The following is a 26,984-nucleotide window of genomic DNA, read 5'->3' as shown; positions in this document are numbered from 1 at the left end:
ACCCCCAGGCCTAGTATGAGAGGCCTGCTGCAGTCTTCCCCCCAGTCACCCCCCCGGCATAGTAAGAGAGGCCTGCGGCAGAAGTTAGTGGTTAGCTCCAGTCCTCCAGGACAGGAAGGAAGGGCAGGTCGGTGCTACCCAGGTAGAGTCTCCCCTGGTGGGGGAACACGTCGCTGACGGCCCAGGTCAGGCTGCCTGTAGGGTCATGGAGACTCCCCACCACCTCCCCTTCCCCGTCCACCTCCAACACCAGGCCGTATCTAGGCAACAGCATGTTGTACCAGCTCAGAGGAACCACCTGGGAGAAAACAGAGCACAAGCTCCAGGCTTTAATATGTCACTTTACCATAGAAATACACTGGACAAAACATTAGGAACACCTTCCTCATATTGAGTTGCTCCCCCTCTTTAGCCCTCAGAACAGCCTCAATTCGTCGGGTCACGGACTCTACAAGGTGTTGAAAGCGTTTCACAGGGATGCTGGCCCATGTTGACTCCAACGCTTCCCACAGTTGTGTCTAGTTGGCTGGATGTCCTCTGGGTGGTGGACCATTCTTGATACACATGTGAAACTGTTGAGCGTGAAAAACCCAGCAACGTTGCAGATCTTGACATAAACCGGTGCACATGGCACCTACTACCATACCCCGTTCAAAGGCACATAAATCTATTGTCTGTGCCATTCACCCTCAATGGCACACATTCTCAATTGTCTCAAGGATTAAAAATCCTTCTTTAACCCGTCTCCTCCCCTTCATCTACACTGATTGAAGTGGATTTAACAAGTGACATCGATAAGGGATCATAGCTTTCACCTGGATTCATCTGGTCAGTCTGTGTCATGGAAAGAGCAGGTGTTCTTAATGTTTTGTCCACTCAGTGTATATTCCTGGAATCAATCACCACAACACAGGATACAAGCTTAAATTAACTATACGACTAGATACGACTAGATATGACTAGATATAACTAGATATGACTATATATAACTAGATATGACTAGATATGACTAGATATGACTATATATAACTATATACAACTAGATATAACTAGATATAACAATATATAACAAGATACAACTATATACAACTAGATATAACTAGATATAACAATATATAACTATATACAACTATATATAACAATATACGACTATATACGACTAGATACGACTAGATACGACTAGATATAACAAGATATAACAAGATATAACTAGATATAACTAGATATAACTAGATATAACAATATATAACTATATATGACTATATAACTAGATATAACTAGATATAACTAGATATAACAATATATAACTATATATGACTATATAACTAGATATAACTATATAACTATATATAACTAGATACAACTAGATACAACTATATATAACTATATATAACTATATCATATTAAACCTGGATACAACCACCACAACACAAAGGGTACAGACTTTACCATTAGTATTATACCATTGTACTATAATATTACTATAGCATAGTACATTCCAGAACAGGACTGTTTACATACATTATCTCCTCTAGAATATCATGTTTCTGTCTGCATTATCTCTTGTATTTATCTCTACTAGAATACAGTGGCTTGTGAAAGTATTCACCCCCATGGTATTTTTCCTATTTTGTTGCCTTACAACCTGGAATTAAAATTCATTTTTCATTTGATTTACACAACATGCCTACCACTTTGAAGATGCTAAATGTTTTTTATTGTGAAACAAACAGGAAATAAGACCAAAAAAAACTGAATTTAAGCATGCATAACTATTCAGCCCCCCAAAGTCAATACTGCAAGTCTCTTGGGGTATGTCTCTATAAGCTTGGCACATCTAGCCACTGTGATTTTTGCCCATTCTTCAAGGCAATGCTGCTCCAGCTCCTTCAAGTTGGATGGGTTCTGCTGGTGTACAGCAATCTTTAAGTCATACCACAGATTCTCAATTGGATTGAGGTCTGGGCTTTAACTAGGCCATTCCAAGACATTTAAATGTTTCCCCTTAAACCACCCAAGTGTTGCTTTAGCAGTATGTTTAGGGTCATTGTCCTGCTGGAAGGTGAACCTCTGTCCCAGTCTCAAATCTCTGGAAGACTTAAACAGGTTTCCCTCAAGAATTTCCCTGTATTTAGTGCCATCCATCATTCCTTCAATTCTAACCAGTTTCCCAGTCCCTGCCGATGAAAAACATCCCCACAGCATGATGCTGCCACCACCATGCTTCACTGTGGGGATGGTGTTCTCGGGGTGATGAGAGGTGTTGGGTTTGCGCCAGGCATTGCATTTTCCTTGATGGCCAAAAAGCTACATTTTAGTCTCATCTAACCAGAGTACCTTCTTCCATATGTTTGGGGAGTCTCCTACATGCCTTTTGGCAAACACCAAATGTATTTGCTTATTTTTTTCTTTAAGCAATGGCTTTTTTCTGGCCACTCTTCTGTAAAGCCCAGCTCTGTGGAGTGTACGGCTTAAAGTGGTCCTAAGGACAGATATTCCAATCTCCGCTGTGGAGCTTGGCAGCTCCTTCAGGGTTATCTTTGGTCTCTTTGTTGCCTCTCTGATTAATGCCCTCCTTGCCTGGTCCGTGAGTTTTAATGGGCGGCCCTCTCTTGGCAGGTTTGTTGTGGTGCCATATTCTTTCCATTTTCTAATAATGGTGCTCCGTGGGATGTTCAAAGTTTCTGATATTTTTTTATAACCCAACCCTGATCTGTACTTCTCCACAACTTTTCCCCTGATCTGTTTAGAGAGCTCCTTGGTCTTCATGGTGCTGCTTGCTTAGTGGGGCCTTTAGGAACAGGTATATACAGTGGGGAGAACAAGTATTTGATACACTGCCGATTTTGCAGGTTTTCCTACTTACAAAGCATGTAGAGGTCTGTAATTTTTATCATAGGTACACTTCAACTGTGAGAGACGGAATCTAAAACAAAAATCCAGAAAATCACATTGTATGATTTTTAAATAATTAATTTGCATTTTATTGCATGACATAAGTATTTGATCACCTACCCACCAGTAAGAATTCCGGCTCTCACAGACCTGTTAGTTTTTCTTTAAGAAGCCCTCCTGTTCTCCACTCATTACCTGTATTAACTGCACCTGTTTGAACTCGTTACCTGTATAAAATACACCTGTCCACACACAATCAAACAGATTCCAACCTCTCCACAATGGCCAAGACCAGAGAGCTGTGTAAGGACATCAGGGATAAAATTGTAGACCTGCACAAGGCTGGGATGGGCTACAGGACAATAGGCAAGCAGCTTGGTGAGAAGGAAACAACTGTTGGCGCAATTATTAGAAAATGGAAGAAGTTCAAGATGACGGTCAATCACCCTCGGTCTGGGGCTCCATGCAAGATCTCACCTCGTGGGGCATCAATGATCATGAGGAATGTGAGGGATCAGCCCAGAACTACACGGCAGGACCTGGTCAATGACCTGAAGAGAGCTGGGACCACAGTCTCAAAGAAAACCATTAGTAACACACTATGCCGTCATGGATTAAAATCCTGCAGCGCACGCAAGGTCCCCCTGCTTAAGCCAGTGCATGTCCAGGCCTGTCTGAAGTTTGCCAATGACCATCTGGATGATCCAGAGGAGGAATGGGAGAAGGTCATGTGGTCTGATGAGACAAAAATAGAGCTTTTTGGTCTAACTCCACTCGCCGTGTTTGGAGGAAGAAGAAGTATGAGTACAACCCCAAGAACACCATCCCAACCGTGAAGCATGGAGGTGGAAACATCATTCTTTGGGGATGCTTTTCTGCAAAGGGGACAGGACGACTGCACCGTATTGAGGGGAGGATGGATGGGGCCATGTATCGCGAGATCTTGGCCAACAACCTCCTTCCCTCAGTAAGAGCATTGAAGATGGGTCGTGGCTGGGTCTTCCAGCATGACAACGACACGAAGCACACAGCCATGGCAACTCAGGAGTGGCTCCGTAAGAAGCATCTCAAGGTCCTGGAGTGGCCTAGCCAGTCTCCAGACCTGAACCCAATAGAAAATCTTTGGAGGGAGCTGAAAGTCCGTATTGCCCAGCGACAGCCCCGAAACCTGAAGGATCTGGAGAAGATCTGTAGGGAGGAGTGGGCCAAAATCCCTGCTGCAGTGTGTGCAAACCTAGTCAAGAACTACAGGAAACGTATGATCTCTGTAATTGCAAACAAAGGTTTCTGTACCAAATATTAAGTTCTGCTTTTCTGATGTATCAAATACTTATGTCATGCAATAAAATGCAAATTAATTACTTAAAAATCATACAATGTGATTTTCTGGATTTTTGTTTTAGATTCCGTCTCTCATAGTTGAAGTGTACCTATGATAAAAATTACAGACCTCTACATGCTTTGTAAGTAGGAAAACCTGCAAAATCGGCAGTGTATCAAATACTTGTTCTCCCCACTGTATGCGTAGATCATGTGACACTTAAATAAAGTCCACCTGTGTGCAATCTAACTAATTATGTGACTTCTGAAGGTAATTGGTTGCCAGATCTTATTTAGGGGCTTCATAGCGAGGGGGTGATTACATATGCACCAACAACTGCCTAAACATTTTTCACATTTTTTTAAACAAGTAATTTTTTAAATTTCACTTCACCGATTTGAACTATTTTGTGTATGTTCATTATATGCAATCCAAATAAAAATCTATTTCAATTACAGGTTGTAATGTAACAAAATAGGAAAAATGGCAAAGGGAGTGAATACTTTTGCAAGGCACTGTATCATGTTGCTGTCTGAATCATCTCTTGATGGAGGCTCTCTGTCCTCTCAGAATATCATGCTGCTCTCTGAGTCATCTTGACTGCAGGCTCTCTGTCAACAAAGATTACACACAGGGGTCTCGCAGACAGGTTTACGACACAGGGGCGTGGGAGAGAGGTTTACAACACGGGGGCGTGGGAGAGAGGTTTACAACACAGGGGCGTGGGAGAGAGGTTTACAACACGGGGGCGTGGGAGAGAGGTTTACAACACAGGGGCGTGGGAGAGAGGTTTACAACACAGGGGCGTGGGAGAGAGGTTTACAACACAGGGGCGTGAGAGAGAGGTTTACAACACAGGGGCGTGGGAGAGAGGTTTACAACACAGGGGCGTGGGAGAGAGGTTTACAACACAGGGGCGTGGGAGAGAGGTTTACAACACAGGGGTGTGGGAGAGAGGTTTACAACACAGGGGTGTGGGAGAGAGGTTTACAACACAGGGGCGTGGGAGAGAGGTTTACAACACAGGGGCGTGGGAGAGAGGTTTACAACACAGGGGCGTGGGAGAGAGGTTTACAACACAGGGGCGTGGGGGAGAGGTTTACAACACAGGGGCATGGGAGAGAGGTTTACAACACAGGGGCGTGGGAGAGAGGTTTACAACACAGGGGCGTGAGAGAGAGGTTTACAACACAGGGGCGCGAGAGAGAGGTTTACAACACAGGGGCGTGAGAGAGAGGTTTACAACACAGGGGCGCGGGAGAGAGGTTTACAACACAGGGGCGTGGGAGAGAGGTTTACAACACAGGGGCGTGGGAGAGAGGTTTACAACACAGGGGCGTGGGAGAGAGGTTTACAACACAGGGGCGTGGGAGAGAGGTTTACAACACAGGGGCGCGGGAGAGAGGTTTACAACACAGGGGCGTGGGAGAGAGGTTTACAACACAGGGGCGTGGGAGAGAGGTTTACAACACAGGGGCGTGGGAGAGAGGTTTACAACACAGGGGCGTGGGAGAGAGGTTTACAACACGGGGGCGTGGGAGAGAGAGATGGTGAAACTAACCTTTGCCAGAAAGCGTTTGACCGCTGGGTACGGACCAATCAGGTCCAGGAATGGAGGCATGAGCTTCCTGAAGCGTGTGGTCGTTAGGCCAACCAGGAAGGTTCCACGGTCGCTAAGGCGGATGTTGTCAGGGTAACCGGGCATATTGTTCATGATGACCTCCTTGGTGCCAGCCTTGGGGCCTTTCAGCCAATACCTACAGAGGTAGAGAGAGAGAAGAGATACCCTGAGTCATTCAAACAAAATGGAGGGAGGGAGGGAGGGAGGGGGGGAGAAAAGATACCCTGAGTCATTCAAACAAAAGGCTTTTCAGCCAGTCCCTGGAGGGAGGGAGGGAGGGAGGGAGGGGAGAGAGAGAGAGAAGGGGGGGGGGAGGGAGGGAGGGAGAAGGAGAGAGAGAGAGCACGAGAGAACAATGAGAACAAAAGGCCTTTCTGTACGGTGAGGGTTCCTCTGTCCTGCTGATCAGCCACCTCTGATAACACAATGATATTTACATGTTGAAAGGAAAAACACAGGAAGGACAGTTACTATGGAAAACACTGTCCTCCGTGTGTGTGTGTGTGTGTGTGTGTGTGCGTGTGTGCGCGTGCGCGTGTGCGTGTGCGTGTACCTGAGGACACACCCGATGCTGGTCTCAGCCAGCAGCAGGAAGCTCTCGTCAGGTGACAGGGCGATGCCATTGGGCATGTAGAGCCCATCCAGCAGGACACCCACGCGTCCTGACACAGGGTCAAAGGTCAGGAGACGACCCAGAGCGTTGGTCTCCATCACCTAGACGTTAGAGGTCAAGGGTTATAGAGCGTATAAAGAAGACGGGTGATTTGTAGGAACACAGAGCGCCAGACCTCTAGTTTGACGTGTCGTCGTCCCCAGCGAGAGGAGGAGTCGGTAAAGTAGATGATCCCAGTCTGAGAGGAGATCTCCAACCCGTTCAGGAACGCAAACGGAACCCCGTCAGCTCCTACAGCACAAAGAGATGACATAACTGGATGTACATTAGCCTCACAAGCCTGACTTTTTCCATATTTTGTTGCTTTACAGCCTTATTATAAAATGTATTTAATAAAATAAATCCCCTCAATCTACACACAATACCCCATAATGACATCACAATACCCCATGGGAGAGATCTAAAAACCTGTTTTTGCTTTGTCATTATGGGGTATTGTGATGTCATTATGGGGTATTGTGATGTCATTATGGGGTATTGTGATGTCATTATGGGGTATTGTGATGTCATTATGGGGTATTGTGATGTCATTATGAGGTATTGTGATGTCGTTATGGGGTATTGTGATGTCATTATGGGGTATTGTGATGTCATTATGGGGTATTGTGATGTCATTATGAGGAACATTTTTTATTGAATCCATTTTAGAATAAGGCTGTAAAGTAACTAAATGTGGGGAAAGTTAAGGGGTCTGAATACTTTCTGAATGCAATGCACTTCTTCTCTCAGATATAGGACAGACACTTCAGAACAAACCTCCTTTAGGTTTTTTGGGGGGACGGTCTGTTATTCAATGTGTTTCTATTGGCTAATAGCAGTATGGACTTTCTGTTATTCAATGTGTTTCTATTGGCTAATAGCAGTAAGGACTATCTATATATATGTTACAACCAGCTGTCCAGTCAGAGTTAAGGTTAGGGTTAGACTGTGAATGATCAGACCTTGTTTGCTGTCTACTAGCAGGGTATTGTGTCCAGTCCGGGGGTTAGGGGACAGGGGTCATAGGTCACCTGTCTTGCTGTCCAGAAGCAGGGTCTTTAGTCTGGGGGTTAGGGGTCAGGGGTCACCTGTGTTGCTGGGTTAGACTGTGAATGTGAAGGATCAGACCTTGTTTGCTGTCTACTGGCAGGGTCTTGTGTCCAGTCTGGGGGTTAGGGGACGTTACCTGTCTTGCTGTCCAGTAGCAGGGTCTTGTGTCCAGTCTGGGGGTTAGGGGACGTTACCTGTCTTGCTGTCCAGTAGCAGGGTCTTGTGTCCAGTCTGGGGGTTAGGGGACGTTACCTGTCTTGCTGTCCAGTAGCAGGGTCTTGTGTCCAGTCTGGGGGTTAGGGGACGTTACCTGTCTTGCTGTCCAGTAGCAGGGTCTTGTGTCCAGTCTGGGGGTTAGGGGACGTTACCTGTCTTGCTGTCCAGTAGCAGGGTCTTGTGTCCAGTCTGGGGGTTAGGGGACGTTACCTGTCTTGCTGTCCAGTAGCAGGGTCTTGTGTCCAGTCTGGGGGTTAGGGGACGTTACCTGTCTTGCTGTCCAGTAGCAGGGTCTTGTGTCCAGTCTGGGGGTCAACAGAAAACAGTCCAAAGTAGGAGTCAGCTACGATCAGCTGACCACCACTGTCCAACCGCACACCATGAGGACGACCACAGACTGGCTCATAGTCTGTACTGCTACCTAGAGGACCAACAGAGATAACATCATAGTCTGTCCTGCTACCTAGAGGACCAACAGAGATAACATCATAGTCTGTCCTGCTACCTAGAGGACCAACAGAGATAACATCATAGTCTGTCCTGCTACCTAGAGGACCAACAGAGATAACATCATAGTCTGTCCTGCTACCTAGAGGACCAACAGAGATAACATCATAGTCTGTCCTGCTACCTAGAGGCCCAACAGAGATAACATCATAGTCTGTCCTGCTACCTAGAGGAACAACAGAGATAACATCATAGTCTGTCCTGCTACCTAGAGGACCAACAGAGATAACATCATAGTCTGTCCTGCTACCTACCTAGAGGACCAACAGAGATAACATCATAGTCTGTCCTGCTACCTAGAGGACCAACAGAGATAACATCATAGTCTGTCCTGCTACCTAGAGGACCAACAGAGATAACATCATAGTCTGTCCTGCTACCTAGAGGACCAACAGAGATAACATCATAGTCTGTCCTGCTACCTAGAGGACCAACAGAGATAACATCATAGTCTGTCCTGCTACCTAGAGGCCCAACAGAGATAACATCATAGTCTGTCCTGCTACCTAGAGGAACAACAGAGATAACATCATAGTCTGTCCTGCTACCTAGAGGACCAACAGAGATAACATCATAGTCTGTCCTGCTACCTACCTAGAGGACCAACAGAGATAACATCATAGTCTGTCCTGCTACCTAGAGGACCAACAGAGATGACATCATAGTCTGTCCTGCTACCTAGAGGACCAACAGAGATAACATCATAGTCTGTCCTGCTACCTAGAGGACCAACAGAGATAACATCATAGTCTGTCCTGCTACCTAGAGGACCAACAGAGATGACATCATAGTCTGTCCTGCTACCTAGAGGACCAACAGAGATAACATCATAGTCTGTCCTGCTACCTAGAGGACCAACAGAGATAACATCATAGTCTGTCCTGCTACCTAGAGGACCAACAGAGATAACATCATAGTCTGTCCTGCTACCTAGAGGACCAACAGAGATAACATCATAGTCTGTCCTGCTACCTAGAGGACCAACAGAGATAACATCATAGTCTGTACTGCTACCTAGAGGACCAACAGAGATAACATCATAGTCTGTCCTGCTACCTAGAGGACCAACAGAGATAACATCATAGTCTGTCCTGCTACCTAGAGGACCAACAGAGATAACATCATAGTCTGTCCTGCTACCTAGAGGACCAACAGAGATAACATCATAGTCTGTCCTGCTACCTAGAGGACCAACAGAGATAACATCATAGTCTGTCCTGCTACCTAGAGGACCAACAGAGATAACATCATAGTCTGTCCTGCTACCTAGAGGACCAACAGAGATAACATCATAGTCTGTCCTGCTACCTAGAGGACCAACAGAGATAACATCATAGTCTGTACTGCTACCTAGAGGACCAACAGAGATAACATCATAGTCTGTCCTGCTACCTAGAGGACCAACAGAGATAACATCATAGTCTGTCCTGCTACCTAGAGGACCAACAGAGATAACATCATAGTCTGTCCTGCTACCTAGAGGACCAACAGAGATAACATCATAGTCTGTCCTGCTACCTAGAGGACCAACAGAGATAACATCATAGTCTGTCCTGCTACCTAGAGGACCAACAGAGATAACATCATAGTCTGTCCTGCTACCTAGAGGACCAACAGAGATAACATCATAGTCTGTCCTGCTACCTAGAGGACCAACAGAGATAACATCATAGTCTGTCCTGCTACCTAGAGGACCAACAGAGATAACATCATAGTCTGTCCTGCTACCTAGAGGACCAACAGAGATAACATCATAGTCTGTCCTGCTACCTAGAGGACCAACAGAGATAACATCATAGTCTGTCCTGCTACCTAGAGGACCAACAGAGATAACATCATAGTCTGTCCTGCTACCTAGAGGACCAACAGAGATAACATCATAGTCTGTACTGCTACCTACCTAGAGGACCAACAGAGATAACATCATAGTCTGTCCTGCTACCTAGAGGACCAACAGAGATAACATCATAGTCTGTCCTGCTACCTAGAGGACCAACAGAGATAACATCATAGTCTGTCCTGCTACCTAGAGGACCAACAGAGATAACATCATAGTCTGTCCTGCTACCTAGAGGACCAACAGAGATAACATCATAGTCTGTCCTGCTACCTAGAGGACCAACAGAGATACCATCATAGTCTGTACTGCTACCTACCTAGAGGACCAACAGAGATAACATCATAGTCTGTCCTGCTACCTAGAGGACCAACAGAGATAACATCATAGTCTGTCCTCCTACCTAGAGGACCAACAGAGATAACATCATAGTCTGTCCTGCTACCTAGAGGACCAACAGAGATAACATCATAGTCTGTCCTGCTACCTAGAGGACCAACAGAGATAACATCATAGTCTGTCCTGCTACCTAGAGGACCAACAGAGATAACATCATAGTCTGTCCTGCTACCTAGAGGACCAACAGAGATAACATCATAGTCTGTACTGCTACCTACCTAGAGGACCAACAGAGATAACATCATAGTCTGTCCTGCTACCTAGAGGACCAACAGAGATAACATCATAGTCTGTCCTGCTACCTAGAGGACCAACAGAGATAACATCATAGTCTGTCCTGCTACCTAGAGGACCAACAGAGATAACATCATAGTCTGTCCTGCTACCTAGAGGACCAACAGAGATAACATCATAGTCTGTCCTGCTACCTAGAGGACCAACAGAGATACCATCATAGTCTGTACTGCTACCTACCTAGAGGACCAACAGAGATAACATCATAGTCTGTCCTGCTACCTAGAGGACCAACAGAGATAACATCATAGTCTGTCCTCCTACCTAGAGGACCAACAGAGATAACATCATAGTCTGTCCTGCTACCTAGAGGACCAACATAGATAACATCATAGTCTGTACTGCTACCTAGAGGACCAACAGAGATAACATCATAGTCTGTCCTTCTACCTAGAGGACCAACAGAGATAACATCGTAGTCTGTCCTGCTACCTAGAGGACCAACAGAGATAACATCATAGTCTGTCCTGCTACCTAGAGGACCAACAGAGATAACATCATAGTCTGTACTGCTACCTAGAGGACCAACAGAGATAACATCATAGTCTGTACTGCTACCTAGAGAACCAACAGAGATAACATCATAGTCTGTCCTGCTACCTAGAGGACCAACAGAGAAAACATCGTAGTCTGTCCTGCTACCTAGAGGACCAACAGAGATAACATCGTAGTCTGTCATGCTACCTAGAGGACCAACAGAGATAACATCATAGTCTGTCCTTCTACCTAGAGGACCAACAGAGATAACATCGTAGTCTGTCCTGCTACCTAGAGGACCAACAGAGATAACATCATAGTCTGTCCTGCTACCTAGAGGACCAACAGAGATAACATCGTAGTCTGTCCTGCTACCTAGAGGACCAACAGAGATAACATCATAGTCTGTCCTGCTACCTAGAGGACCGACAGAGATAACATCATAGTCTGTCCTGCTACCTAGAGGACCAACATAGATAACATCATAGTCTGTACTGCTACCTAGAGGACCAACAGAGATAACATCATAGTCTGTCCTTCTACCTAGAGGACCAACAGAGATAACATCGTAGTCTGTCCTGCTACCTAGAGGACCAACAGAGATAACATCATAGTCTGTCCTGCTACCTAGAGGACCAACAGAGATAACATCATAGTCTGTCCTGCTACCTAGAGGACCAACAGAGATAACATCATAGTCTGTCCTGCTACCTAGAGGACCAACAGAGATAACATCATAGTCTGTCCTGCTACCTAGAGGACCAACAGAGATAACATCATAGTCTGTCCTGCTACCTAGAGGACCAACAGAGATAACATCATAGTCTGTACTGCTACCTAGAGGACCAACAGAGATAACATCATAGTCTGTACTGCTACCTAGAGAACCAACAGAGATAACATCATAGTCTGTCCTGCTACCTAGAGGACCAACAGAGATAACATCGTAATCTGTCCTGCTACCTAGAGGACCAACAGAGATAACATCGTAGTCTGTCATGCTACCTAGAGGACCAACAGAGATAACATCATAGTCTGTCCTTCTACCTAGAGGACCAACAGAGATAACATCGTAGTCTGTCCTGCTACCTAGAGGACCAACAGAGATAACATCATAGTCTGTCCTGCTACCTAGAGGACCAACAGAGATAACATCGTAGTCTGTCCTGCTACCTAGAGGACCAACAGAGATAACATCATAGTCTGTCCTGCTACCTAGAGGACCAACAGAGATAACATCATAGTCTGTACTGCTACCTAGAGGACCAACAGAGATAACATCATAGTCTGTACTGCTACCTAGAGGACCAACAGAGATAACATCATAGTCTGTCCTGCTACCTAGAGGACCAACAGAGATAACAGCATAGTCTGTACTGCTACCTAGAGGACCAACAGAGATAACATCATAGTCTGTCCTGCTACCTAGAGGACCAACAGAGATAACATCATAGTCTGTACTGCTACCTAGAGGACCAACAGAGATAACATCATAGTCTGTACTGCTACCTAGAGGACCAACAGAGATAACATCATAGTCTGTCCTGCTACCTAGAGGACCAACAGAGATAACATCATAGTCTGTCCTGCTACCTAGAGGACCAACAGAGATAACATCATAGTCTGTCCTGCTACCTAGAGGACCAACAGAGATAACATCATAGTCTGTCCTGCTACCTAGAGGACCAGCAGAGATAACATCATAGTCTGTCCTGCTACCTAGAGGACCAACAGAGATAACATCATAGTCTGTCCTGCTACCTAGAGGACCAACAGAGATAACATCATAGTCTGTCCTGCTACCTAGAGGACCAACAGAGATAACATCATAGTCTGTCCTGCTACCTAGAGGACCAACAGAGATAACATCATAGTCTGTCCTGCTACCTAGAGGACCAACAGAGATAACATCATAGTCTGTCCTGCTACCTAGAGGAACAACAGAGATAACATCATAGTCTGTACTGCTACCTAGAGGACCAACAGAGATAACATCATAGTCTGTCCTGCTACCTAGAGGACCAACAGAGATAACATCATAGTCTGTACTGCTACCTAGAGGACCAACAGAGATAACATCATAGTCTGTCCTGCTACCTAGAGGACCAACAGAGATAACATCATAGTCTGTCCTGCTACCTAGAGGACCAACAGAGATAACATCATAGTCTGTCCTGCTACCTAGAGGACCAACAGAGATAACATCATAGTCTGTACTGCTACCTAGAGGACCAACAGAGATAACATCATAGTCTGTACTGCTACCTAGAGGACCAACAGAGATAACATCATAGTCTGTACTGCTACCTAGAGGACCAACAGAGATAACATCGTAGTCTGTCCTGCTACCTAGAGGACCAACAGAGATAACATCATAGTCTGTCCTGCTACCTAGAGGACCAACAGAGATAACATCATAGTCTGTCCTGCTACCTAGAGGACCAACAGAGATAACATCATAGTCTGTCCTGCTACCTAGAGGACCAACAGAGATAACATCATAGTCTGTCCTGCTACCTAGAGGACCAACAGAGATAACATCATAGTCTGTCCTGCTACCTAGAGGACCAACAGAGATAACATCATAGTCTGTCCTGCTACCTAGAGGACCAACAGAGATAACATCATAGTCTGTCCTGCTACCTAGAGGACCAACAGAGATAACATCATAGTCTGTCCTGCTACCTAGAGGACCAACAGAGATAACATCATAGTCTGTCCTGCTACCTAGAGGACCAACAGAGATAACATCATAGTCTGTCCTGCTACCTAGAGGACCAACAGAGATAACATCATAGTCTGTCCTGCTACCTAGAGGAACAACAGAGATAACATCATAGTCTGTCCTGCTACCTAGAGGACCAACAGAGATAACATCATAGTCTGTCCTGCTACCTAGAGGACCAACAGAGATAACATCATAGTCTGTACTGCTACCTAGAGGACCAACAGAGATAACATCATAGTCTGTCCTGCTACCTAGAGGACCAACAGAGATAACATCATAGTCTGTACTGCTACCTAGAGGACCAACAGAGATAACATCATAATCTGTACTGCTACCTAGAGGACCAACAGAGATAACATCATAGTCTGTACTGCTACCTAGAGGACCAACAGAGATAACATCGTAGTCTGTCCTGCTACCTAGAGGACCAACAGAGATAACATCATAGTCTGTCCTGCTACCTAGAGGACCAACAGAGATAACATCATAGTCTGTCCTGCTACCTAGAGGACCAACAGAGATAACATCATAGTCTGTCCTGCTACCTAGAGGACCAACAGAGATAACATCATAGTCTGTCCTGCTACCTAGAGGACCAACAGAGATAACATCATAGTCTGTCCTGCTACCTAGAGGACCAACAGAGATAACATCATGGTCTGTCCTGCTACCTAGAGGACCAACAGAGATAACATCATAGTCTGTCCTGCTACCTAGAGGACCAACAGAGATAACATCATAGTCTGTCCTGCTACCTAGAGTACCAACAGAGATAACATCATAGTCTGTCCTGCTACCTAGAGGACCAACATAGATAACATCATAGTCTGTACTGCTACCTAGAGGACCAACAGAGATGACATCAGAGTCTGTCCTGCTACCTAGAGGACCAACAGAGATAACATCATAGTCTGTACTGCTACCTAGAGGACCAACAGAGATAACATCATAGTCTGTCCTGCTACCTAGAGGACCAACAGAGATAACATCATAGTCTGTCCTGCTACCTAGAGGACCAACAGAGATAACATCATAGTCTGTACTGCTACCTAGAGGACCAACAGAGATAACATCATAGTCTGTCCTGCTACCTAGAGGACCAACAGAGATAACATCATAGTCTGTACTGCTACCTAGAGGACCAACAGAGATAACATCATAGTCTGTCCTGCTACCTAGAGGACCAACAGAGATAACATCATAGTCTGTCCTGCTACCTAGAGGACCAACAGAGATAACATCATAGTCTGTCCTGCTACCTACCTAGAGGACCAACAGAGATAACATCATAGTCTGTCCTGCTACCTAGAGGACCAACAGAGATAACATCATAGTCTGTACTGCTACCTAGAGGACCAACAGAGATAACATCATAGTCTGTCCTGCTACCTAGAGGACCAACAGAGATAACATCATAGTCTGTCCTGCTACCTAGAGGACCAACAGAGATAACATCATAGTCTGTCCTGCTACCTACCTAGAGGACCAACAGAGATAACATCATAGTCTGTCCTGCTACCTAGAGGACCAACAGAGGTAACATCATAGTCTGTCCTGCTACCTAGAGGACCAACAGAGATAACATCATAGTCTGTCCTGCTACCTAGAGGACCAACATAGATAACATCATAGTCTGTACTGCTACCTAGAGGACCAACAGAGATAACATCATAGTCTGTCCTGCTACCTAGAGGACCAACAGAGATAACATCATAGTCTGTCCTGCTACCTAGAGGACCAACATAGATAACATCATAGTCTGTCCTGCTACCTAGAGGACCAACAGAGATAACATCATAGTCTGTCCTGCTACCTAGAGGACCAACAGAGATAACATCATAGTCTGTCCTGCTACCTAGAGGACCAACAGAGATAACATCATAGTCTGTCCTGCTACCTAGAGGACCAACATAGATAACATCATAGTCTGTACTGCTACCTAGAGGACCAACAGAGATAACATCATAGTCTGTCCTGCTACCTAGAGGACCAACAGAGATAACATCATAGTCTGTCCTGCTACCTAGAGGACCAACATAGATAACATCATAGTCTGTCCTGCTACCTAGAGGACCAACAGAGATAACATCATAGTCTGTCCTGCTACCTAGAGGACCAACAGAGATAACATCATAGTCTGTCCTGCTACCTAGAGGACCAACAGAGATAACATCATAGTCTGTCCTGCTACCTACAGGACCAACAGAGATAACATCATAGTCTGTCCTGCTACCTAGAGGACCAACAGAGATAACATCATAGTCTGTCCTGCTACCTAGAGGACCAACAGAGATAACATCATAGTCTGTCCTGCTACCTAGAGGACCAACAGAGGTAACATCATAGTCTGTCCTGCTACCTAGAGGACCAACAGAGATAACATCATAGTCTGTCCTGCTACCTAGAGGACCAACAGAGATAACATCAGAGTCTGTACTGCTACCTACCTAGAGGACCAACAGAGATAACATCAGAGTCTGTACTGCTACCTACCTAGAGGACCAACAGAGATAACATCATAGTCTGTCCTGCTACCTACCTAGAGGACCAACAGAGATAACATCATAGTCTGTCCTGCTACCTAGAGGACCAACAGAGATAACATCATAGTCTGTCCTGCTACCTAGAGGACCAACAGAGATAGCATCAGAGTCTGTCCTGCTACCTAGAGGACCAACAGAGATAACATCATAGTCTGTCCTGCTACCTAGAGGACCAACAGAGATAACATCATAGTCTGTCCTGCTACCTACCTAGAGGACCAACAGAGATAACATCATAGTCTGTCCTGCTACCTAGAGGACCAACAGAGGTAACATCATAGTCTGTCCTGCTACCTAGAGGACCAACAGAGATAACATCATAGTCTGTCCTGCTACCTAGAGGACCAACATAGATAACATCATAGTCTGTACTGCTACCTAGAGGACCAACAGAGATAACATCATAGTCTGTCCTGCTACCTAGAGGACCAACAGAGATAACATCATAGTCTGTCCTGCTACCTAGAGGACCAACATAGATAACATCATAGTCTGTCCTGCTACCTAGAGGACCAACAGAGATAACATCATAGTCTGTCCTGCTACCTAGAGGACCAACAGAGATAACATCATAGTCTGTCCTGCTACCTAGAGGACCAACAGAGATAACATCATAGTCTGTCCTGCTACCTAGAGGACCAACATAGATAACATCATAGTCTGTACTGCTACCTAGAGGACCAACAGAGATAACATCATAGTCTGTCCTGCTACCTAGAGGACCAACAGAGATAACATCATAGTCTGTCCTGCTACCTAGAGGACCAACATAGATAACATCATAGTCTGTCTTGCTACCTAGAGGACCAACAGAGATAACATCATAGTCTGTCCTGCTACCTAGAGGACCAACAGAGATAACATCATAGTCTGTCCTGCTACCTAGAGGACCAACAGAGATAACATCATAGTCTGTCCTGCTACCTAGCAGGACCAACAGAGATAACATCATAGTCTGTCCTGCTACCTAGAGGACCAACAGAGATAACATCATAGTCTGTCCTGCTACCTAGAGGACCAACAGAGATAACATCATAGTCTGTCCTGCTACCTAGAGGACCAACAGAGGTAACATCATAGTCTGTCCTGCTACCTAGAGGACCAACAGAGATAACATCATAGTCTGTCCTGCTACCTAGAGGACCAACAGAGATAACATCAGAGTCTGTACTGCTACCTACCTAGAGGACCAACAGAGATAACATCAGAGTCTGTACTGCTACCTACCTAGAGGACCAACAGAGATAACATCATAGTCTGTCCTGCTACCTACCTAGAGGACCAACAGAGATAACATCATAGTCTGTCCTGCTACCTAGAGGACCAACAGAGATAACATCATAGTCTGTCCTGCTACCTAGAGGACCAACAGAGATAACATCATAGTCTGTCCTGCTACCTAGAGGACCAACAGAGGTAACATCATAGTCTGTCCTGCTACCTAGAGGACCAACAGAGATAACATCATAGTCTGTCCTGCTACCTAGAGGACCAACATAGATAACATCATAGTCTGTACTGCTACCTAGAGGACCAACAGAGATAACATCATAGTCTGTCCTGCTACCTAGAGGACCAACAGAGATAACATCATAGTCTGTCCTGCTACCTAGAGGACCAACATAGATAACATCATAGTCTGTCCTGCTACCTAGAGGACCAACAGAGATAACATCATAGTCTGTCCTGCTACCTAGAGGACCAACAGAGATAACATCATAGTCTGTCCTGCTACCTAGAGGACCAACAGAGATAACATCAGAGTCTGTACTGCTACCTACCTAGAGGACCAACAGAGATAACATCAGAGTCTGTACTGCTACCTACCTAGAGGACCAACAGAGATAACATCATAGTCTGTCCTGCTACCTACCTAGAGGACCAACAGAGATAACATCATAGTCTGTCCTGCTACCTAGAGGACCAACAGAGATAACATCATAGTCTGTCCTGCTACCTAGAGGACCAACAGAGATAACATCATAGTCTGTCCTGCTACCTAGAGGACCAACAGAGATAACATCATAGTCTGTCCTGCTACCTAGAGGACCAACAGAGATAACATCATAGTCTCTTTCTGTCTCTCCATCTCCCCCCTCTGGAACAACATCAGAGGATTTATAGAGATTTACTAGAGCGTCTCTAACACAACCTGACACACACACACACACACACACACACACACACACACACACACACACACACACACACACACACACACACACACACACACACACACACACACACACACACACACACACACACACACACACACACACACACACACACACAGTCTGTTTTGGCCAGAGCTCAGAGGAAGACAGTGGGCTGCCGGCCACATCAACAGAGACCTGAACACACACAGCTAAACACTTCCCAACAGAGACCTGAACACACACAGTTAAACACTTCCCAACAGAGACCTGAACACACAGTTAAACACTTCCCAACAGAGATCTGAACACACACAGTTAAACACTTCCCAACAGAGATCTGAACACACACAACTAAACACTTCCCAACAGAGATCTGAACACACACAACTAAACACTTCCCAACAGAGATCTGAACACACAACTAAACACTTCCCAACAGAGATCTGAACACACAGTTAAACACTTCCCAACAGAGATCTGAACACACACAGTTAAACACTTCCCAACAGAGATCTGAACACACACAACTAAACACTTCCCAACAGAGACCTGAACACACACAGCTAAACACTTCCCAACAGAGACCTGAACACACACAAACTAAACACTTCCCAACAGAGACCTGAACACACACACAACTAAACACTTCCCAACAGAGACCTGAACACACAGTTAAACACTTCCCAACAGAGACCTGAACAAACACAGTTAAACACTTCCCAACAGAGACCTGAACACACACAGCTAAACACTTCCCAACAGAGACCTGAACACACACAGCTAAACACTTCCCAACAGAGACCTGAACACACACAGTTAAACACTTCCCAACAGAGATCTGAACACACACAACTAAACACTTCCCAACAGAGACCTGAACACACAGTTAAACACTTCCCAACAGAGATCTGAACACACACAACTAAACACTTCCCAACAGAGATCTGAACACACAGTTAAACACTTCCCAACAGAGATCTGAACACACACAGTTAAACACATCCCAACAGAGATCTGAACACACACAACTAAACACTTCCCAACAGAGATCTGAACACACACAACTAAACACTTCCCAACAGAGACCTGAACACACAGTTAAACACTTCCCAACAGAGACCTGAACACACACAGCTAAACACTTCCCAACAGAGACCTGAACACACACAGTTAAACACTTCCCAACAGAGACCTGAACACACACAACTAAACACTTCCCAACAGAGACCTGAACACACACACAACTAAACACTTCCCAACAGAGACCTGAACACACACAGCTAAACACTTCCCAACAGAGACCTGAACACACACACAACTAAACACTTCCCAACAGAGACCTGAACACACAGTTAAACACTTCCCAACAGAGACCTGAACACACACAACAGCTAAACACTTCCCAACAGAGACCTGAACACACACAACTAAACACTTCCCAACAGAGACCTGAACACACACACAACTAAACACTTCCCAACAGAGACCTGAACACACACACACACACACACACACACACAGCTAAACACTTCCCAACAGAGACCTGAACACACACAGCTAAACACTTCCCAACAGAGACCTGAACACACACAGCTAAACACTTCCCAACAGAGACCTGAACACACACAGCTAAACACTTCCCAACAGAGACCTGAACACACACAGCTAAACACTTCCCAACAGAGATCTGAACACACACAGTTAAACACTTCCCAACAGAGACCTGAACACACAGTTAAACACTTCCCAACAGAGACCTGAACACACACAGCTAAACACTTCCCAACAGAGACCTGAACACACACAACTAAACACTTCCCAACAGAGACCTGAACACACACACAACTAAACACTTCCCAACAGAGACCTGAACACACACAGCTAAACACTTCCCAACAGAGACCTGAACACACACAGCTAAACACTTCCCAACAGAGACCTGAACACACACACAACTAAACACTTCCCAACAAAGACCTGAACACACACAGCTAAACACTTCCCAACAGAGACCTGAACACACACAGTTAAACACTTCCCAACAGAGACCTGAACACACACAACTAAACACTTCCCAACAGAGACCTGAACACACAGTTAAACACTTCCCAACAGAGATCTGAACACACACACACACACACACACACACAGCTAAACACTTCCCAACAGAGACCTGAACACACACAACTAAACACTTCCCAACAGAGACCTGAACACACACACCTAAACACTTCCCAACAGAGATCTGAACACACACACACACACACAGCTAAACACTTCCCAACAGAGACCTGAACACACACAACTAAACACTTCCCAACAGAGACCTGAACACACAGTTAAACACTTCCCAACAGAGATCTGAACACACACAGTTAAACACTTCCCAACAGAGATCTGAACACACACACAACTAAACACTTCCCAACAGAGACCTGAACACACAGTTAAACACTTCCCAACAGAGATCTGAACACACACAGTTAAACACTTCCCAACAGAGATCTGAACACACACACAACTAAACACTTCCCAACAGAGACCTGAACACACAGTTAAACACTTCCCAACAGAGATCTGAACACACACAACTAAACACTTCCCAACAGAGACCTGAACACACACAACTAAACACTTCCCAACAGAGATCTGAACACACACACAGTTAAACACTTCCCAACAGAGTTACTTAGTTACTTAGTTACTGACCACACTCCTGTAAGTCCTGTCCCATGTGGGTGATGAGTTAGGGTTAGTTAGGGTTAGGGTTGGTTAGTTAGTTAGTGCTAGGGTTAGTTAGTTAGTTAGTGTTAGTGTTAGTTAGTGTTAGGGTTAGTTAGTGTTAGGGTTAGGGTTGGTTAGTTAGTTAGTGTTAGGGTTAGTTAGTTAGTTAGTGTTAGGGTTAGTTAGTTAGTTAGTGTTAGGGTTAGTTAGTGTTACGGTTAGTTAGTGTTAGGGTTGGTTAGTGTTAGGGTTGGTTAGTGTTAGGGTTGGTTAGTGTTAGGGTCGGTTAGTTAGTTAGCTAGTTACTGACCACACTCCTTTAAGTCCTGTCCCATGTGGGTGATGAGTTAGGGTTGGTTAGTGTTAGGGTTAGGGTTGGTTAGTTAGTTAGTGTTAGGGTTGGTTAGTTAGTTAGTGTTAGGGTTGGTTAGTGTTAGGGTTAGTTAGTGTTAGGGTTGGTTAGTTAGTTAGTGTTAGGGTTGGTTAGTTAGTTAGGGTTAGTTAGTGTTAGGGTTAGTTAGTGTTAGGGTTGGTTAGGGTTAGTTAGTGTTAGGGTTGGTTAGTTAGTTAGTGTTAGGGTTGGTTAGTGTTAGTGTTAGGGTTAGTTAGTGTTAGGGTTGGTTAGTTAGTTAGTGTTAGGGTTGGTTAGTTAGTTAGTGTTAGGGTTAGTTAGTGTTAGGGTTGGTTAGTGTTAGGGTTAGTTACTGTTAGGGTTAGTTACTGTTAGGGTTGGTTAGTTAGTTAGTGTTAGGGTTGGTTAGTTAGTTAGTTACTGACCACACTCCTGTAAGTCCTGTCCCATGTGGGTGATGAGGGTTAGAGTCTCCTGATGGATCCTCCACAGCTTCCCATCCACCGTCCCTGTGTACACGTTACCTAGGAGACACCAGGGGTCAGAGGTCAGGGGTCAGACAGGCCACAGGTTCTCATAACAGTGGTAGGAGTTCTAAAAAGGTATTTCCAGTCAAAGGTCATATAAACACTGAGGAGGCGGATGAAAGACACACAGACAGGATTCAATTAAAACATGCTGAATGACAAACAAACAGACAGGATTCAATTAAAACATGCTGAATGAAAGACACACAGACAGGATTCAATTAAAACATGCTGAATGAAAGACACACAGACAGGATTCAATTAAAACATGCTGAATGACAAACAAACAGACAGGATTCAATTAAAACATGCTGAATGAAAGACAAACAGACAGGATTCAATTAAAACATGCTGAATGAAAGACAAACAGACAGGATTCAATTAAAACATGCTGAATGAAAGACAAACAGACAGGATTCAATTAAAACATGCTGAATGAAAGACAAACAGACAGGATTCAATTAAAACATGCTGAATGAAAAACAAACAGACAGGATTCAATTAAAACATGCTGAATGAAAGACAAACAGACAGGATTCAATTAAAACATGCTGAATGAAAGACAAACAGACAGGATTCAATTAAAACATGCTGAATGAAAGACACACAGACAGGATTCAATTAAAACATGCTGAATGAAAGACAAACAGACAGGATTCAATTAAAACATGCTGAATGAAAGACAAACAGACAGGATTCAATTAAAACATGCTGAATGAAAGACACACAGACAGGATTCAATTAAAACATGCTGAATGAAAGACAAACAGACAGGATTCAATTAAAACATGCTGAATGAAAGACAAACAGACAGGATTCAATTAAAACATGCTGAATGAAAGACACACAGACAGGATTCAATTAAAACATGCTGAATGAAAGACAAACAGACAGGATTCAATTAAAACATGCTGAATGAAAGACAAACAGACAAGAGTTCTTACCCTCCTGGTCAGCAGTGAAGGATTCTGGTCCATGTAGTTGTCCAATGAACAGCCTGCGTCCGTTCTGTAGTCTGGTGTTGACAGCCAGCGGGCCCTCCAGGAGCGGAGGGGGTCCCTTGAATCTGACAGACAATAACCTTTAACCCTTTAACCCCTAATCTGACAGACAATAACCTTTAACCCCTAAACTGTTTCCCTCTGACAACACCAACCTGTCTCTATACACAACCCTTCAACTCCAATAACCTTTAACCCCTAAACTGTTTCCCTCTGACAACACCAACCTGTCTCTATACACAACCCTTCAACTCCAATAACCTTTAACCCCTAGGCGGGTACCGGCTGACAACAGTCAACCTGTCGCTGTGCGCGGCCCTACAGGTCCAATAGCCTTTAACCCCTGAGCTGTTTCCCTATGATAACAGCGGCCGGTACTCGGTACACGACCCGTCAACTGTGATGGCCCTTGGCCCTCTACACGGTAAAATAGCCATAATGAGGCTATATACAGGGGGTACCGGTACAGAGTCAATGGTTGGGGGTACAGGTTAGTTGAGGTAATTTGTACATGTAGGTAGGGGTAAAGTGACTATGCATAGATAAACAGTGAGTAGCAGCAGCGTAAAAAAGAGGGGTCTGGGTGGCCATTTGATTAACTGGTCAGCAGTCTTATGGCTTGGGGGGTAGAAGCTGTTAAAGAGCCTTTTGGACCTAGACTTGGCATTCCGGTACCGCTGGCCGTGCGGTAGCAGAGAGAACAGTCTGTGACTAGGGTGGCTGGGGCCTTTGACCATTTTTAGGGCCTTCCTCTGGCACCGCCTGGTATAGAGGTCCTGGAAGGCAGGAAGCTTGGCCCCAGTGATGTACTGGGCCGTTCGCACTACCCTCTGTAGTGCCTTGTGGTCGGATGTCATACCGCCTGGTATAGCAGTTGCCATACTAGGCGGTGATGCAACCAGTCAGGATGCTCTCGATGGTGCAGCTGTATAACTTTTTGAGGATCTGAGGACCCATGCCAAATATTTTCAGTTTCCTGAGGGGGAATAGGCGTTGTCGTGCCCTCTTCACGACTGTCTTGGTGTGTTTCGACCATTCTAGTTTGTTGTTGATGTGGACACCAAGGATCTTGAAGCTCTCAACCTGCTCCACTACAGCCCCATCGATGAGAATGGGGGCGTGCTCGGTCCTCCTTTTCCTGTAGTCCACAATCATCTCCTTTTGTCTTGATCACGTTGAGGGAGGGGTTGTTGTCCTGTCACCACATGGCCAGGTCTCTGACCTCCTCCCTATAGGCTGTCTAATTATTGTTGGTGATCAGGCCTACCACTGTTGTGTCGTCAGCAAACGTAATGATGGTGTTGGAGTCGTATTTGGCCACACAGTCGTGGGTGAACAGGGAGTACAGGAGGGGACTGAGCACGCACCCCTGGACAGCTCCAGTGTTGAGGATCAGCGTTGCGGATGTGTTGTTACCTACCCTCACCACCTGGGGCAGCCCGTCAGGAAGTCCAGGATCCAGTTGCAGAGGGAGGTGTTTAGTCCCAGGGTCCTTAGCTTAGTGATGAGCTTTGTGGACACTATGGTGTTGAACGCTGAGCTGTAGTCAATGAATATCATTCTCACATAGGTGTTCCTTTTGTCCAGGTGGGAAAGGGCAGTGTGGAGTGCAATTGAGATTGCATCATCTGTGGATCTGTTGGGGCGGTATGCAAATTGGAGTGGGTCTAGTGTTTCTGGGATAATGGTGTTGATGTGAGCCATGCCCAGCCTTTCAAAGCACTTCATGGCTACAGACGTGAGTATTAGTTTGCAAGCCCTGCCACATCCGCTGAGCATCAGAGCCGGCGTAGTGTGTCTGTACTTACATGTAAGGCTGAGGGTCTATGGGTGAGGGGAGGAGGTAGACCCCCACAGCCACCGATAGCAGGACCACTAATATCGCTCTCTTCCCCAGCCTGAAGACAGGAGACAAGACAACAGATATCAATTATACACTGAGTGGACAAAACATTAAGAACACCGCCCTAATGTTGAGTTGCACCCCCACCTTCCACAGACTCAGTTCGTCGGGTCAGGGACTCTACAAGGTGTTGAAAGCGTTCCACAAGGACGCTGGCCCATGTTGACTCCAATGCTTCCCACAGTTGTGTCAAGTTGGCTGGATGTCCTCTGGGTGGTGGACCATTCTTGATACACAAAGGAAACTGTTGAGCGTGAAAAACCCAGCAACGTTGCAGTTCTTGACACAAACCGGTGCGCCTGGCAGCTACTACCATACCCCGTTCAAAGGCCCTACAATCTTTTGTCTTGTCCATTCACCCTCTGAATGGCACACATACACAATCCATGTCTCCATTATCTCAAGGCTTAAACATATGTATTTAACCTGTCTCCTCCCTTTCATCTACACTGATTGGTTTATCTCCTGTCTTCTGTCTCCTCCCTTTCACCTGATTGGTTTATCTCCTGTCTTCTGTCTCCTCCCTTTCACCTGATTGGTTTATATCCTGTCTTCTGTCTCCTACCTTTCACCTGATTGGTTTATCTCCTGTCTTCTGCCTCCTCCCTTTCACCTGATTGGTTTATCTCCTGTCTTCTGTCTCCTCCCTTTCACCTGATTGGTTTATCTCCTGTCTTCTGTCTCCTCCCTTTCACCTGATTGGTTTATCTCCTGTCTTCTGTCTCCTCCCTTTCACCTGATTGGTTTATCTCCTGTCTTCTGTCTGGTTAATAAATCAACTGTGTTGTTGTTGTTACCGCCATGTCATCCACCCCCCCCCACCACACCTCCCCCCACCACCTCCCCCCCACCACCCCCCCCCCACCACACCTCCCCCCTCCCCATCTCCCCCCCCCCACCACATCTCCCCCCACCACACCTCCCCCCTCCCCCCACCACACCTCCCACATAAATCAACTGTGTTGTTGTTGTTACCGCCATGTCATCCCCCTCCCCCCACCCCCACCCCCCCCTCCCCCCCACCACACCTCCCCCCACACCTCCCCCCTCCCCCCACCACACCTCCCCCCACCACCTCCCCCCTCCCCCCACCACACCTCCCCCCACAACATCTGCGGTCATTCATCCAGCAGTATCCCATCTACCAAAACATGACTGCGGTCATTCATCCAGCAGTATCCCATCTACCAAAACATGACTGTGGTCATTCATCCAGCAGTATCCCATCTACCAAAACATGGCTGTGGTCATTCATCCAGCTGTATCCCATCTACCAAAACATGACTGCGGTCATTCATCCAGCAGTATCCCATCTACCAAAACATGACTGCGGTCATTCATCCAGCAGTATCCCATCTACCAAAACATGACTGCGGTCATTCATCCAGCAGTATCCCATCTACCAAAACATGACTGCGGTCATTCATCCAGCAGTAACCCATCTACCAAAACATGACTGCGGTCATTCATCCAGCAGTATCCCATCTACCAAAAAGACAGTGACTCTACTAACTTGTTTTTGAGGGACAAGTTCACTCATGCTTAAACTCGTTCACGTAACTTCATTATTGTTCTATCACGAAGCAAAACAACTCCGGTAAAAACGTACATGGTGAATCCCTCTGCAGCTCGCTCCCGTCCGGTTAGATCACAGCCCGGTTGGATCCTGTCTCCGGTGAGACTCGCCGCCATGAAGCAAAGTTGTTGTCTGTTCTGGTGAGCGCCGTGGGAGAGAGAGAGAGAGAGAGTGTGTGTGTGGGGGCTGAGAGAGACAGAGTGTG

The 26,984-nt window shown here is 45.6% G+C and overlaps 1 protein-coding gene across 1 annotated transcript; it reads right to left on the bottom strand.

Annotated features, from left to right (window-relative positions):
- Nucleotides 1–10: 10 nt before the first annotated feature.
- Nucleotides 11–26,984, bottom strand: LOC139533499 (adipocyte plasma membrane-associated protein). The gene is made up of 9 exons (XM_071331576.1): nt 26,813–26,984; nt 25,109–25,198; nt 23,244–23,365; nt 22,198–22,296; nt 8,024–8,176; nt 6,626–6,741; nt 6,391–6,551; nt 5,778–5,973; nt 11–298 (listed from the first exon to the last, which is right to left on the bottom strand). Exons 1-9 carry the CDS (start codon nt 26,893–26,895, stop codon nt 92–94), a joined length of 1,227 nt encoding a protein of 408 aa, XP_071187677.1. The 5' UTR covers nt 26,896–26,984; the 3' UTR covers nt 11–91.

This window comes from Salvelinus alpinus, chromosome 11 (assembly GCF_045679555.1).
Source record: "Salvelinus alpinus chromosome 11, SLU_Salpinus.1, whole genome shotgun sequence".
In the NCBI taxonomy this organism is placed as follows: Eukaryota; Metazoa; Chordata; class Actinopteri; order Salmoniformes; family Salmonidae; genus Salvelinus; species Salvelinus alpinus.
Note: the sequence above shows the minus strand (reverse complement) of the source record. Positions and strands in the feature narration are given on the sequence as shown.

Bases quoted from the DNA above. Each gene is read 5' to 3' on its own strand.
- LOC139533499 (XM_071331576.1), bottom strand. From the start codon at position 26,895: ATGGCGGCGAGTCTCACCGGAGACAGGATCCAACCGGGCTGTGATCTA. The intron at 22,297-23,243 runs GTAAGAACTCTT...GGTGTCTCCTAG, and splicing joins CTTCACTGCTGACCAGGAGG to GTAACGTGTACACAGGGACG. The intron at 6,742-8,023 runs GTAACGTCCCCT...TTTGTGCTGTAG, and splicing joins GCTACTGGACAGCAAGACAG to GAGCTGACGGGGTTCCGTTT.